Source organism: Prionailurus viverrinus, chromosome B3 (genome assembly GCF_022837055.1).
Source record: "Prionailurus viverrinus isolate Anna chromosome B3, UM_Priviv_1.0, whole genome shotgun sequence".
Classification (NCBI taxonomy): Eukaryota; Metazoa; Chordata; class Mammalia; order Carnivora; family Felidae; genus Prionailurus; species Prionailurus viverrinus.
The window spans coordinates 99,530,390-99,546,777 of record NC_062566.1 but is presented as its reverse complement, the minus strand read 5'-3'; the positions used below and the strand labels follow the sequence as shown (position 1 = coordinate 99,546,777).

The following is a 16,388-nucleotide window of genomic DNA, read 5'->3' as shown; positions in this document are numbered from 1 at the left end:
AAAGGGCCATGTGATTATGCTGGGTCCACCTGGATAATCCAGGATAATCTCCCCACCTCAAGATCCTTAACTTAATCACATGAGCAAAGTCCCCTTTGTCACGTAAGGCCGTATATTCACAGGTTTCAGAGATTAAGACATGGACATCATTTGCCAACCACACCGTTTACTTTAGACATTATTTGTGATGTACGAGTAGTTTTCCATTTATACTGCTTTATAAAAGCCAAATGAAACTAGAAACAAAAAAGTAAAAACTCTACTGGGATACACACTCCCTCCGTTCTAATCCCCACCACCTTCCTCCCAAATATATTTATATATATAAAAATGGAACATACGTTATATGCGTGAGTGTAGAGTTGAGCCTTCACATTTGGAGGTACGTTTGCTGTTTCGGCCAGGTTAAAGATGAAGAACGGGGTTTTCATCCTGGGAGTGCGGGGGTGGGTGGGAATCTTCATTAAAACCATGATGTCAAATTTCACACGTACAGCTACATCGACCAGATTTTTCCACTGATAAGGAACACACCAAACCCTTTACTGCATTGTTTGTACCTCTCCCATATTCACAGAAGTTTATTCTGAACCAACAGCAACTCCTTCTTTCCCCACTGCCAACACGCTGCATCCGCACTGCTTGCCAAACTTTTAGAAAAAAAGCCTAAATTCATCATTGCTATTATACGTCATTTCATTCTTCCTCCAGATGCACATTACTGTCATGCAGGAGCAGCCAGGAAGGGGGAGACTTGCTGAGTTTGTCAGCACACCCCTGAAGGGACCCATCGCCACGGCTCATGCCACGTGTGACTAGTTCTTCAAAGGTAGCTGGACTCTTTGACCACATGCACTCATCCAAACTGTATTCAGCACGCCAGTTAAATCAATACCTGCCTGAATAATGACTTGCTTCCTTCTTTTAGGTGATTTCTCCCCCAGCTTTCCTACATTCAGTCACAGTAAAGCGTTGTACAAACATACGGTGTGGTGCATCTTTGATCAGTTCTTCAAAGCAAGTATTTGTCCCTATAGCTAGGCTGATAACTTGAATTATGCTGTTTTCTGGCTTTTCAAAAAACACTATTGCATAAACCACAGTACATCTATTTTTGTAATTGCTATTTTGGAGCTGTATTTCTGGACACTTTTTTTAAAAGCTCTTTAAACTTATGTAAATCCTTTATATCATAACTCAATCCTCGGTGTGGAGCACAGTTCCGGGCTCAGATTGGGCACCCTTCGTTTGCTGAAGGAAGTACTTCCTATGTACTTGGTATCACCCTCTGTATACCACTTAGGACTTTCATATTAATATCCAGGCCAAAGTCTGTTAGCATTAGAGATTTTGAATGTTTCAAAATAATGGCAGTCAACAGCATCACCACAACGTGTTCCATACAGGCACAACAGGAAAGTATAGCATCTAGGACGTTGATATTCAAATCTGCTCCCTTAGACTGTAAGCCCCTCGAGGGCAGGAAATATGTTGTATTCATATTTGTAGCTTCCAAGCCTGGCATGGTGTCTGGCCTCTGGGAAGTATTCAGCAGGTGCTTAATTAAATTAGCACATTCCACATGGATCCAGGGCAGTATTAACTGCCCCTCAACAATTACACTCGCTTTGGTTTACTCGAGGCGGAGAGCACCGGAGCACAGCGCTGTGCCTGAGTCAGGGAGATGTGAGTTTCAGACTCCCATCACTTGCAGCAATCTGGCATTGGCCAGTAACCTCTCTACCTTACGTGTGTTTCTTTTGTAAGATGGGGATAATAGTAACTTCTTCATAGGTTGTCGTGAGGATGAAATGGGATTATTAATGTACAATGCACAACGCCTCAAACAAAATGACTGCTCATAAATGTTATTTTTATCATACCACTGACCCCCTACCCTACTGGCTGCTTCCCCGCCATATGAAAAACAGACCACAAACACGTAAGTGTAGGATAGTCACCTTGCTTGCCACATCTCTTCGTTGGCCACAGATTCCCAAGAAGATGGGTCAAACCTGAAGTTACAAGAAAGCAGTGAGAGTTTTCTGCAAGCTACGTTTATTGCTACAGGCAGGTATGGAATCCTTGTTATAAAACAAGGAGGGGCGCCTGGGTGGCTCAGTCGGTTAAGCCTCTGACTTCAGCTCAGGTCACGATCTCACGGTCTGTGAGTTCGAGCCCCGCGTCGGGCTCTGAGCTGATGGCTCAGAGCCTGGAGCCTGCTTCCGATTCTGTGTCTCCCTCTCTCTCTGCCCCTTCCCCGTTCATGCTCTGTCTCTGTCTCAAAAATAAATAAACGTTAAAAAAAATTTTTTTTAAAAAAATAATCTTACAAGGCAATAAAATAGGTTGGATCTTGAAGTACTGATAGGGACGGAAATAATAAACTTATCCTAGAAAAGTCTGATCCTTAGGAACTTGAAATTTTGGTAAATGTATTCTTCATCTGCATAATGAGCCCCGGTGCCTCATGGGAGCAAACGAAGGATTAGTGGCAAGAGGCTGGAGGCATCTGAGGAACCAGCTGTTCCCAAGAACTGCAAGATGGGCAACAGGGCAGGGGCGAGGCCTCCGTCACTCTACGGACACAGCTAAGAGCCAAACAGCTGTGAAGCTAGGGGATAAGCTTGAGAGAGGGGACTCCTGGCTTTGATAAAAATCACTGCTGGAGCCAGGACGCTGCTCAAAGAACAATGGCTAAACCATCTGCTGGATTTTGACTTCTCTTAATTAAATTTCTTATTATGTGTCTATTTTGATGGAATGGAAATAACGAGTGGTGTCCTGTATTTGTACTATGGTCACTGTTTGCAGAAAAGGTTATTTTCTTTCTTTTTTTTAAAGTAAGCTCTATGCCCAAGGTGGGGCCCGAACGCACAACCCCAAGATCAAGAACGGCACACTCTACTGATCGAGCCAGCCAGGTGCCCAGAATAGATTATTTTCTAACTTCTCACAATGGTCATGGAGTGCTTTTTTAAAAATATACATATGTAAGTTTATTTATTTATTTTGAGAGAGAGTGAGCAAGTAAGAGCGGGGGGAAGGTCAGAGATGGGGAGAGGGAGAGACTCCCATGCAGGCTCCCCATTGTCAGTGTGAAGCCCACCATGGGGCTCGAACTCACGAACGATGAGATCATGACCTGAGCTGAAATCAAGAGTTGGACACTTAACCGACTGAGCCACCCAGGCGCCCCTACGGAGTGCTTTGATATAAACCTACTTATCCATCTCTGGTTGGTGCACTGCGGACTGTTTGCACATATTGATTCAAAAAACCTTTGTAGCATCTTTCATATGATCTCACCTGTCCTTGAATTATAAGCAATAATTTTTTTTTTAATGTTTATTTTTTTTTGAGACAGAGAGAGACAGAGCATGAACGGGGGAGGGTCAGAGAGAGAGGGAGACACAGAATCTAAAGCAGGCTCCAGGCTCTGAGCTGTCAGTACAGAGCCCGACGCGGGGCTCGAACTCACAGACCGTGAGATCATGACCTGAGCCGAAGTCGGACGCTTAACCGACTGAGCCACCCAGGCGCCCCTATCAACAATAATTATCTAATCTTTTAGTAATTCATAACTTAAGAAATAGGCAAGAGAAGCACATTTCTAGAGATGGTGACTCAATTTCCATATGGGTGAGAGTCAGCTCTATAGAGATGCTTCAAGGAAGACTGATCACACCCCCAAAACCAACATAACCAGGATAATGACAAACAACATAACCAGGATAATGACTTTTTCCTAATGAGTAGGAAAAAGTTACTCAAGGGCCAGTCTCCCCTATAGACAAGTTATGTGCTACTCCTGAAGAGAGGAAAATATGGCAAGTTCGTGCGCATAAAAACTCTCATGGGAAACAGAGTACCTTGTAAAGCTCTACTGCAGTTGATGGATCTCTTCCACCTTTAGGGTGCGAGACAGAGGATGGTGGACAATATGGCGTCACAAGAGCTGGAAGCGGAAGGTGCAGGGCACCAACCTGTTGTGATGCCCACTCAACCACAGCCCCCCCCTTCCCCTCCCACCTCCCTACTGTTCTTCAAACATGAGAACAAGAAATACATGTTCTCTGTTACAATTCATGTGGGCATGAGTAATACTAATAACTAATTTAAAAAAATCAAAACTATTCATGGCATCTCAAAATTTAGTTTTTTAAGCACATAAAACTGCCATACTCTGATGAAAAACAGAACTGCTGTTCCTACCTTCCATATTCTTCGGTCCAGTTATAGATATTTCTTGTGAGTTTAATCCATTCCTCAGGGTTGAATACAATCTCTGAAGGAACTAATTTGTCACAAGAACCCCAAGGCCAAAGTGAATAGTTTTTTTTCCAGGTTGGGTCACCTTCATGAATTCCTATGCAAACAAATGTTTTTTTCCTATTGAAAACAGAAAAGAAAATATTTTTAACTCAAAGTTCTAAATGTTAATAAATACAACTCATAAAGGGTCATTTTTGACTCCTTGCACCTTGGTTAGCAATAAACAATTGGTAAACCTTTCGGTTTATTTAAATCTTTCCCAAATAGACCGTTTAGAATTTATATTAGTGCAAAACAAGCTGTTTGGGGAGAGCTGGGGAGAAGTTAACAGACATAAATAATAAAACCTACCTGCTCAAAACATAAGAAATCATTTGGGGACAAGCATTATTATAATGAAAGAAAGCTTCTGTGGTCCTGTTTCACATGTAAACTTAAATATTATTTGACACCTTTCTTTTTTCATTTTACAGGTGGAAATACAAGTCTTCATTTGTTTCCCTGCTTAGAAGTAGTTTCTCCTTCCTCAAATTCCCATTGCACTTTCTTCTCTTTTATTGTTACTGTATTGTACTTGTTGTTTGCATTCGCAAATCTCCCCAAGTAGCCCAGAAGCATCCTGAGGATAGGCTCTCTATCTCTGAATTAACTCCAAACCACACATAGCAGGATGCTTAGCTAATCCACAATATTTGCTGACTAAAATCAGTTAGATTGAATAAACTATAAAAAGCTTCAAATCCTACAAAAACTAGGAATAGAAATGGTTTAAAAAGGTTGGTTTAAACTCACTATAATCGAATAGTTCTGTTCCAATTTGTGGTGTGTGACTGGGTAGCTATTACGAAACAGGAAAAAAAGACGTATATTAGAAGAAATTACTTGAAAGTAATAAAAGACGCCATCAACTTTGAAACAAGATACTTCCGGCTTAGATTTTAGGTTTTTTCCCACCATCTCTGACCTCTGTGATTTGGAGGAAATTACTTAACTACCTGTGTCTAGTCTCCTCAGCTGTGAAATGGGCAAACCCTCTCAGAGCTGTTCAAGATTAAGTGGGGATCTGATACCAAAGTGCGGTTTTAAAACAGAATAAGAGTTCTGGTTTTGGGGAAGGTGGAGGAAGCACGCTCTACTCTGTCTCCCCCACTGCATACTAGACTTCTTGGACAGAACGCCTGGAATCTGAGGACTCTGAAGAGTAAATGGCAGAAACAAGCACAGGGAAAGACACCGAATTCTGAGTTCTACCAAACCTGTGGGGAGTTTACCATTTCCCCACTGCTGATATTGCCTAGCCTGGACTCAAGGGAAGCCTAATGCCAAGTGAGGACAAAAAGAGCTCCAAGAAAAGCCCCTGTTTTCAAGCCCAAGAAGGAGGAAAGGGAAGGTTGGGGAGAGTAGAGGAAATCCCCTGGATCTCCCCTCCTCTCCTTCCCCAGGCACCAGGAAGTACTGTGCCAGCAACAGAGGCAACAGCCCAGTGACGGCAGGGGCAACCAGCAGGTCCCTACAGTTCTGAAGGAAAGGAACACCTCTCTAATCAGAGGAGCTGTGGCTGCAAGAGCCAGGAGCAAATCCTCACTGCTCTTTACCTCTGTGCGGCCTCTGGCAGCCTGGCTCCAGACACAGACACAGTCACAGGACTTGCGTGGCAGGTGAGGGAAATTAAAGCTCTAGCTTTCTGGCCAGACAACCAGGAAAGAAGGCTCCAAAGAAGGAAAAGGGCAAGAGTGAAGACAGAAAGGAGGGAGGTCAAGAGAGCAATCCCATGAAGTTGTGTAGGAACTCCTGGCATATCTCTGAGCTCAGCATGCATGGATCTGACCCTAAATAGACTCTGAGAAATGAGTCACTGGACAGATGGCCATCCAAGTCCCAGACTGAGTAATGGGCAGCACACAGGGATTGATTCAGATCGCACTGCAAATGCTTTGAAAACAGAACCAACATTGGAACTACAGGACACAGAAGGCAGGTCAGAATTTGCAGCCTGAGATTTACCTGGCTGACAGCCTGCTACACCAACAAACAAACAAATCAACATTCTCGTTAGGATTTAAATAAGGCCCAAATATCCAAAATGTCCAGGATATAATCCAAAAATGTTTTGGCTTATAAAGAAGCAGGAAAATCTCAATTCACAAGGGAAAATATAATCAATAGATGTGAATTCCAAAATGGTACAGATGTTAGAATTGCCAAAGACTTTAAAATATCTATTATAACAATGCCCCAAGAAGTAAAGGCAAATACTCTTGAAATGAATAGAAAAATAGAAAAATCTCAACAAAGAAACAGAAGATATAAAAAGGAACCAAGTAGAAATTACAGAGCTGAAAAATATGATGGAAATTAAAAATTCATTAGATGGGCTTAATGTAAGTCTGGAGAGAGAGAGAGAGAGGGAGGAAGAGAGAGAGAGAAGCAGACAGTAAACTGAATGGTGACAGATCAAGAGAAATGAGACGATTTAAACCACAAGCAAAAAGACTGAAAAAAAAAAAAAAAGTACGGTCTCATGCACCTGTGGGACAGTACCAAAAGGTCTAATGTTCATGTCATCAGAATCCCAGGTGGAGAAGAGAAAAAATGTGAAGCAGAAGAAGTATTTAAAGAAATAATGTCAAAAAAGCTCCCAAATTTTGTGAAAGACACAATCTTACAGATTTAAGCAGCTCAGCGAACACCAAACAGGTTAGACTTAAAGAAATCCATGCTCAGATACACCATAACCAAACTGCTAAAAACCAAAGACACAATCTTGAAGGCAGCCACAGAAAAACAACACATTTCACACAGAGAACAATGAGGATGATATCCTGGGATCAAAAGAAGGGCAACGGATATGACAAATACCTAGATAAATACCTTAAATTATTTTTTCTCTTAAATTAAAAAATATATGTATGACAGATGAAAACAAAAATTATCAAGTATCTGGTATAATTAATATATATGACAACACAAAAGTGAGGAGGTTAAAGGGACTTATATGGCAGTAAGTTTTCTATATGCCACTCGAAGTAGCAAAATATTAATCCTAAGTAGACTGTGAAAAGTTAAGTATGTATACTGTGATTCTCAAGATCAACTGTTAAAAAAAAATTTACCAAGAGACATAGCAAACAACTCAGTAATTTAAAATGGAATACTAAAAAAATCAAAATTTCCAAAATATGACAGGAAAAGGGAAGCAGTGGACTGAGAAACAGAGGGAACAAACTGAGAGCAAATAATGAAATGGTAGACATACATCTAAATACGTCAATATTTTCATGAAATGCAAATGGTCTAAATACACCAATGAAAAGATAGACATTGTCAGAATGGAAAATAAAACAAGACCCAGATATATGCTGTCTACAAGAAACCCACTTTAACTATGATATGGGTGGTTAAGAACAAAAGAATAAAAAAGATAGAACATGAAAACACTGCTCAAATTAAAACCCAATCAAAAACCCAGAAGAGTTTTTTCTTTTGTAGATACAAAGATGAAAATGCCATTTAATGAAGAAAGGATGTTTTCAACAAATATTAGGACAACTTGACATTTATACACAAAAACAAAACAACAACAAAGAATCCCCAAGAACCTTGTCTTAATCCCTTGCCCCCTTACAAAAAGTAACTCAAAGTGGACCACTGATATGAAATGTAAAAGAGAAAACTATTAAACTCCTAGAAGAAAACACGTGAAAATCTTTGTGACCTGACACTGGGCAAAGAGTTCTTGGATACGACACCAAAGAGTATGATCCATAAAAGAAAAAAAATGATAATTGGATGTCATCAAAATAAAAAATTTATCTGCAAAAGCCACTTCAAAAAAGAATAAAAGTCAAGCTACAAAATTTATGAATCACATATTTGCTGAAGCTTTGTACCTACCATACAGAAAGAATTCTTAAAACTCAATAGTTAAGAAAACAAACAATCCAATCATCCCACTCATGTTCACACACAAACCTGTAGATGAATGTTTACAGCAGCTTAGTCCCCAACCTGACAACCCAAATGTCCTTCAACAGGTGAACTGATAAACAAACAGGAACATCTGAAGAATGGAATACTACTCAGCAACGAAAGGGAACTGTTCTCTATCCTGACTGTTGTGGGGGTTATCCATGTATCCCACATGGAGCTGTTCTGTATCCTAATTGTTGTGGGAGTTATATAAATGTATACATGTGTTAAAATTCATAGAACTATACATAAAAAAATATCACCGCATCTTAAAAATAAAATAGTAAGTGTTCAATAATATTAGCTTTGTTCCTTTTAAAAAGTGCCCATTTAGAAAGCTTTCGTGTGATGCTGATGGCTCAATGCTTTGGGGGAAAAAGTCTCTATCAAGTGCCTTACAATTGTTCATGTACTTTGACTTAGTAATTTCACTTCTGAGAATCTATTCTAAGAATTCAAACTTCTATCCCCTCCAAAGAAAACTATATACACAAAGTCATTTGTTGTAGTATATAATTTTATGATAGTTAAACATTAAGATATTCCATTAACTATCTACTCATAGTTCCTTTCCCCTCTTATTATTAAAATATAGTACATGTACCTACTAAGAATAGTTTGTAAAAACATTAAAAAATGGTTTCATGATATTCAATGGAAAGATAGGATTCTTCCACATTATGCTTTCAACTTTGTAAAATTTTTGATTTATTTGTATATGTGTAATAGAACCATATTTTTTCTAGTTAAAAAATTTTTTTCTTGGGGTGCTTGGGTGACTCAGTCAGTTGGGTGTCCGACTTCGCCTCAGGTCATGACCTCACAGTTTGAGAGTTCGAGCCCCACGTCAGATTCTATTCTATTCTATAATGAACAAGGCTAACAATAAAAATTTTATTAAAAAAATTTTTTTTAATGTTTATTTATTTTTGACAGAGAGAGAGAGAGAGACAGAGCATGAGCAGGGGAGGGGCAGAGAGAGACAGGGAGACACAGAATCCGAAGCAGGCTCCAGGCTCTGAGCTGTCAGCACAGAGTCCAACGCGGGGTCGAAGTCACAGACTGCGAGATCATGACCTGAGCCGAAGTCGGATGCTCAACTGACTGAGCCACCCAGACGCCCCCAAAATTTTATTTTAAAAACTGATACCAATAAGCAATATTTATCTTGAGGCCTTGGTTAATCAAAAATATTAACAAAAATTTATGGGCCAGAAAGTTTATCACCATGCTATATTATAATAGTCAAAGTCTTCTAGACTTCACAAAAATGTCCAAAAATAGAATATTTGTTATCAGGCATCTACATGAGAATATTAAACAGTCAAGAAATGATGGTAATAAAAGCATTTTTCTGAGTACATGGGGAAATGCTTATGATATGGTATTAGGTGAAAAAACTGAACAGAAAACTATTATCTCAGCTAGTATTGTAGGAATCTGTGAGAGTGTATATGTGTTTGTAGAAGTAAATAATTGATGTTAAAAATGAATGAAATTCCGAAAAGCTTACCAAGATGTTATCAGTGGATATCTTAAAGACAGATAGTATTGATCTTCTTTATATTTATTTGCCTGTGTTTTTTAGAATTTCCACATGGAGCATAGAGTATTTCTGTAACAGGGACATGCCTCATTCATGCCAATGGCCAATGGGGTAATGCCTTTCACAATCTGGGCCTCCCCGTGCCTCCCCACTCATCTCTTCACCTAGCCCTTTAAGCCCGTGCTCCAAGCTTACTGGACCACTCCCAGTTTCCCCAGGGCTCAGCAGGCCCTTCCCATGACTTTGCACGTGCACTTCCCTTGAATTGGCCTTCTCCTACCCACTTGGCAAATTCCTACTTAGTCTTTAAATCTCCAACATTATGTCCATACTGACACTTCCATGCTTACCAGATGACAATGTAATTTATCTGCTTCATATTTACAGCACCACCTGAAACCCTCTCCAAAAGACTGCAACAGCAGGGGTCATGCCCATGCATCTGTAGCTTATATAGTTGTTGGGTCATTTTGGACAGTCAATTATTTATTAAATAAATGCTGAATGAATGCCTCCAGGCAGAATTAATTGCTTCTTCACCCATGCTCCCAGTTAAATCATCCTCGGTAAACACATATTGAACATTGACTGGGTCTCACACTTCACAAAGCTCGGCTAGCATAGTAGAGAGCTTACCCCATTATATTATAGCCAGTTATACTCATATCTATGTGTATATACAACAAGATTGTGGTCTACTTAAACTTGGAACTGAGTCTCACTTTATTGCCAAGGCCTAACATAGGCTGGAGCATAGTAGATTCAATAATGTTTGTGGGGTTGAATTAAATAAAATTAACCAAAAAAATGTCCATTTAGGGATGTTAATGGCTCTTAATATCTTATTCAAAAATAGAACAATTAAAATTACTCTCACAGAACATTTATACTCATTATTTATCACTTCATTAGCCACAGTAAACTTCAGGTTCTGAACACCAAAAGTACCATGTTATCAAATTCTTTTTTTTTTTTTTTAATTTTTTTTTTCAACGTTTATTTATTTTTTGGGGACAGAGAGACAGAGCATGAACGGGGGAGGGGCAGAGAGAGAGGGAGACACAGAATCGGAAACAGGCTCCAGGCTCTGAGCCATCAGCCCAGAGCCCGACGCGGGGCTCGAACTCACGGACCGCGAGATTGTGACCTGGCTGAAGTCGGACGCTTAACCAACTGCGCCACCCAGGCGCCCCTCAAATTCTTAGTAAGGGATAATTTAACTTGGGAATTTAGAAAGAATTTCTTAAATCCCCTTTATAAGAGAATAGAAATGATGAAATACGTTTTCTTCTTCACACTCTGGACAATCTCAAGCATTTCATGGATAGGAAAAATGTTCAACACTCTACCACTGAAGGAGTTATTTATTCTTGACCTTAACTATGAATAATTTTACGTTCTTAAGTCTAGAATTCACAGTTCTCATATGTTATCTCAGCCAGCATAACTGTAGGTGTTTTTCTTATTTACAAAAATGCCTTATCCTTTATTAGAAAAATCCTTAAGCTATTTTTATATAATGATGATTCCTGGAAAAAATTTGCTTTACACTTAAAAGGGGGCCATGGTGTTGATCGGGGGGAACTATAATTGCTTGAGATCCACCTGCAACGATTTCAAGTAGACAGGCACATCTCCAATTTCTCTGAATTATACTAAGATCTTATTTGCTATTCTTGTTAATCTGTCCTTATTTTTCCTTTACCCAGAACAATAACATTTATTTCTGCCTGTCCTCATTTATGCACAGATATTCAATTTAATTACAAAGATAATCTCACCAGTGACAGGGAAATAGGTGTAGAAAATTGGTCTTTTGGATGAGGCACAGCTGCTACATAAACAATTTTAGAAAAGCTTAAGATTTTAGAAAAGCTATTATATGAAAAGAATGCTTACTGTTTATTTATTTCAAGAAAATGATAAAGATTAAATGTGACCATTCCACTAGGTAACATTCCTTCCACAGGATTCCACCGGTTTCCAGGAAAGCTGACACCTGGTAAGTGCTTTGCCATCTTGGGTAAATACCACTCATAAGTCATCATCTATCAGAAAAATAATAAGTGATGTCACATTTTTGATATACTTCTTAAAAAAGAATCAAGTTGACCAAGTACAATGAAAAAGTTCTAAAATGTGGGTATTATACTCATTAAATATTAACATGATTGAAAAATATGAACAAGCACAACCGAAGTATTCGCCACTGACTACTCCTCTAAATGACTTTAACCTTGGATTTCATTTCTTAAGCTGTGCCTACTATTGGTAACCTAAGCACTTAGTTTGATCTTACCTGCATGCACTTGACGGATACACTGGCCAGAATGACCTTCCCCTGTCTCATACCTAGAGAATGTGTGCCCAACTTTCAGACCAAGCTTAAGTATCACTTCATCCATGATGCCCTCCCCAGGTTCCACCGCAGAATGATAGGCTCCTATAGCACCTTGTACCTACCTCTGTCACAGCTCTTACACTATTCACTAGACTCTGAGCTTCTCGAGGGAAGGGACTGTATGTTTTCATCTTTGTGCCTCTGCACCTAGCACAGTGCCTGGCATTGAATGGTTCTCAGATTATGTTTGCTGAAGTTGGAAGGTCTTTGGTGGCCAGGCTAGACAACCTGGGCAAGATACAGAGATGTGTCATTACTCGACTCTTTTGTTCATCCATTTACTCCAGAAACAAGTACTGCCCACCTACAATGAAAAAGATAAAATCCCTGCCCTTGAGAAGCTCAACGTATGACAATCTAGACCTCAAAGAGAAAAATTATCTGAATGTATCAGTATGTCCAAATTGTATATTCTCACATGGTCTTTTGATTAAAATAAATCATCAATATCAGGAAAAATCATTATTTCTTAATTCTATACTTAGTATATCCTTATCTATACTTTCATATGTACAGATTTACTTTTTTTTTTTTTAAGAAAAGACTCCCATTTACACCTTCAAAGCTTTGTTATCGTTTAGATATTACCTTTTGAGCAATTATGCTTACGTGTTACTTGCTTTATATAAGTAATTTAACTAGAGATGACAAATTAATTTTAATCTAGGTGTACATTGTAAATACTCAAACATACTGATTGAATTAGATCTTATGACCCAATAGTTTCAGTTCTTAGGGATATTAACATTAATTCAACACCTTCTATATGCTACAACCTTAATATTTCTCATTTAATTCTCATAGTAACCTTATTGCATAGTAATCACATTAGACACTGCTGGGTGCCTACTCAACAGCTAATACCCTCTTCTTCCTCACTGACACAATCCTGACTTTGACCTGGTAGTCCAGGGCAGCTCCATGCTTGGGTCTAGTCTTTCCCTTTTGCCAGCAAGGAGTTTAGGAATTAGCATATGACCCAATACTGATTAGAGGGGGGCCCTCGGGGTGGTCTGCTAGGGGCTTCTGGGGCACATGTTACTCTCAACAGAGAGGGGAAGAGAGATAGGAGGTTGGTGGGGGGCAGGGGACGGGGGACAGAGAGAGAGAAAGAGGAGGGGAGGAGAGAGGAGGAGAGGCACTTTGCTTCCTTTTAGGATGTGATGCTTGGAACTGGACATTCATCAGTTCAAGATGGATGTAGAAAAGTGGGCCTGGAACACTGACATCACTTGAACTGCTTGTATTATCCATCCTAAAACCTCCTATCTTCAGACTACTTCTTACGGGAGATTAAACCCTCTATAGTTTAAGCTACTCTTAGGTATTTTGTTTCTTGCATTCAAAAGCATCCTAACTTAAATGATGATCATTTCCATTTTATAGATCAGGAGACAGAAGCTCTGAGAGGAAAAATCATTAGCCCCATGTCACACATCCTGGAAGTGACAGAATGAGGACTTGAATTTAGGTCTAATTAACTTTGAAATCCACGCTTTTCAACGATAGTGACTGCCGTCCTAAACAGTATTTTAAAATCATGGTGGGATACCACATTATCAACTAATAACCTCGCTTTTGTCAGAAGCTAGGCTGAAGGTCAAATTAATCAATTTGTGTACCTGATATAAAAGCAAACTGCTTACAAAAAAATGTGTAATTTGCAAGTTCCCCCATATTTGCAAATCTGTTTATCCAGTTTTCTCCAAAAAATTCCAATTATTCATTAATTCAACAAAATTTATTAAGTATTGTGCCTACTAATTTGCTCAATCAAACTAATCATAGTATTAAGATTAGTATAAAGATTAGGAATTCTCATTCCCTGATGACTGCTCTAAAAACACCAGAGATAGATTTGTTCCCTTTTAGGTATTTATGGTTTAAATTAGAAATCTTATAGTTTAAATATATTTCTTCAGTTCCGGAAGATTGTTTTAATAGACCTGGAAATTTTCACAAGTCCTCTCCAAACGTATTTTTGTCACAAGACCAACAAAGTTTACTCAAAATTCTATACCAGAATTGGGGTTAATAATTTCTACTTAGAATGAAATGTTTACTTACCTGCAGTATAACTTATTTTATATTCAACCTAAAATATTTTAATCTCTGGACCAGTGGGCAGTGTTAATTTGAATGGCTGTGTTGGCCAAATATATTATTTGATTCTACCATGAAAAACATTAATTCTTAAAACATTCAGTTTAGAAAAGTTTTTTAAAATATTTATTTACTTTTGAGAGAGAGAGACAGAGACAGAGTGTGAGCAGGAGATGGGCAGAGAGAGAGGGAGACAGAATCCAAAGCAGGCTCCAGGCTCTGAGCTGTCAGCACAGAGCCCGATGTGGGGCTCAAACTCACAAGCAGTGAGATCATGACCTGAGCCAAAGTTGGACACTTAACCGACTGAGCCACCCAGGCGCCCCCAAACATTCTGTTTAGATGAGAAGGAACCAATTCATATGGCTTATACATTAGTTAAAATAAATAAAAGAACATGATGTATATTCTAAGAGTTTTCATGAAAACTGTACCCATCCACTGTTAAAAAAGTTTAAAAAATATTTGCTTTAAAGCGATTACTGTTACTATATTCTAAGTATATTTTTCACATACTTACTTCCTGATCCACTAGTGAAATATCTGGCCTCAGTCCCTCGCAATAATGCATGTAACGGAGAGAATTCCCTGGCAAATCTCCTCTGAGTAAGATAATTGCATCATGAGGCATAGAGGCTAGAAGGTTCTTTGCAAATTTATCAATAACATAGTTGGTCCTTTGGTCACAAATGCTAAACAAAAGAATAAAGAAACATTAAAATAGCAACATACTGCTACAGTTTGAACAAGACTGAATTTATTTTCTGCACCATTCTTTTCCCATCATGCACTCTATATGTAGTGTTTCAAAGTACTCTAATTTATATCTTTAAAAAAAATTTTTTTTAACATTTATTTACTTTTGAGACAGAGAGAGACAGAGCATGAACGGGGGGAGGGCCAGAGAGAGAGGGAGACACAGAATCTGAAGCAGGCTCCCGGCTCTGAGCTGTCAGCACAGAGCCTGATGCGGGGCTCGAACTCACAGACCGTGAGATCGTGACCTGAGTGAAGTCGGACGCTCAACCGACTGAGCCACCCAGGCGCCCCTAATTTATATCTTTTAAGAAGATAAATATATTTGAAAAAAGAACACTATCATCTGAAAGAAAACTGATTGTGCAATTAAACAAAAATCAGTGGACTGCTTTACTTCTGGAATTTATCATTTCTATAAAAAGGGAATCAGTTAGTGCTTAGAAATAAGTCCTTTTTCCCCCCTAAAAACACACCCAATTTCACTAAAAAGAAGTAAGTCTTCTGATTTCACTTGGAATTCAAGGTAATGTCATGTCAACTTCATTTAGACCAAAGGACTTTTCAGAAATTAAAAGGAAATCTACCAATTTCTGGCATAACTTCGTATGACATTGGTCTGACTCTCTTGCGTGCAAGGTTGATCCTTTTCACCACTTCCCCCACACCATAGTCTCCTCTCCTTTCTAGACTGAGAACTAACTCATTAGGGAATGACACCAACAAGAAGGAAGGGAAGGAACAGCTGGTTGAGTTGTTTACTTCTCTCCAGGCATTTCTTGCTATTGCCAACAACAGCGGTACAACTCTTTTCAGTGACGGAGTGGACTTTCTAACTTCAAAGAAAACTGGCATGAATTCTGAGAGCTTCCCATGAAAAAAGAAATAGACTACAAGAGAGTAAACGCATCAAAACACGGAACAAGCAATGTCCTGCCTGTTATTATCAGGTCTGTTACATTTAATGGTTTGGAGACACACAGCCTAAAGTTGAATCACTGGGCTAGCGTCACAAAGCAAATGAACACTGCTAGGAACAAAATATTAACCCTTGCCTTTGAAACTGCTGCAACTGCTTCCTGCTATGATTCCCTACTTCGCAGGGTGATGCCTCACATTTTGCCACCTAGTGAAGTTGCTGTCTATTCCATTCCCCTGGGACAAATACAAGAATCAAAACAAAATACAATAACCCAGCCTTGTACAAGCATCCCTGATGTCGAACCTGGATTGCCCTAAAGACCCGAGTCAGGAGGAGATTGGGATAAAACAAACGTGGGAAACATGTGGGCTTTGCAGACCCTTGTTAAGCTAGCTATGGAGTTGTGCCTGGGACAC

The 16,388-nt window shown here is 39.2% G+C and overlaps 1 protein-coding gene across 6 annotated transcripts in view; it reads right to left on the bottom strand.

Annotated features, from left to right (window-relative positions):
- Window positions 1–16,388, bottom strand: part of TMEM260 (transmembrane protein 260) — a 72,950-nt gene that overhangs the window by 10,406 nt on the left and 46,156 nt on the right. For 5 of the 6 annotated variants that reach the window (XM_047862014.1, XM_047862015.1, XM_047862018.1 and 2 more), the window contains 5 exons: window positions 14,815–14,986; window positions 11,690–11,838; window positions 4,216–4,392; window positions 1,962–2,015; window positions 342–432 (listed from right to left, as the gene is read on the bottom strand). In XM_047862014.1, coding sequence (XP_047717970.1) covers window positions 342–432; window positions 1,962–2,015; window positions 4,216–4,392; window positions 11,690–11,838; window positions 14,815–14,986 — 643 coding nt within the window. Of the gene's footprint in view, window positions 1–2; window positions 237–341; window positions 433–1,961; window positions 2,016–4,215; window positions 4,393–11,689; window positions 11,839–14,814; window positions 14,987–16,388 lie in introns of those variants that run through there. The other variant, XM_047862017.1, reaches the window with a different exon arrangement.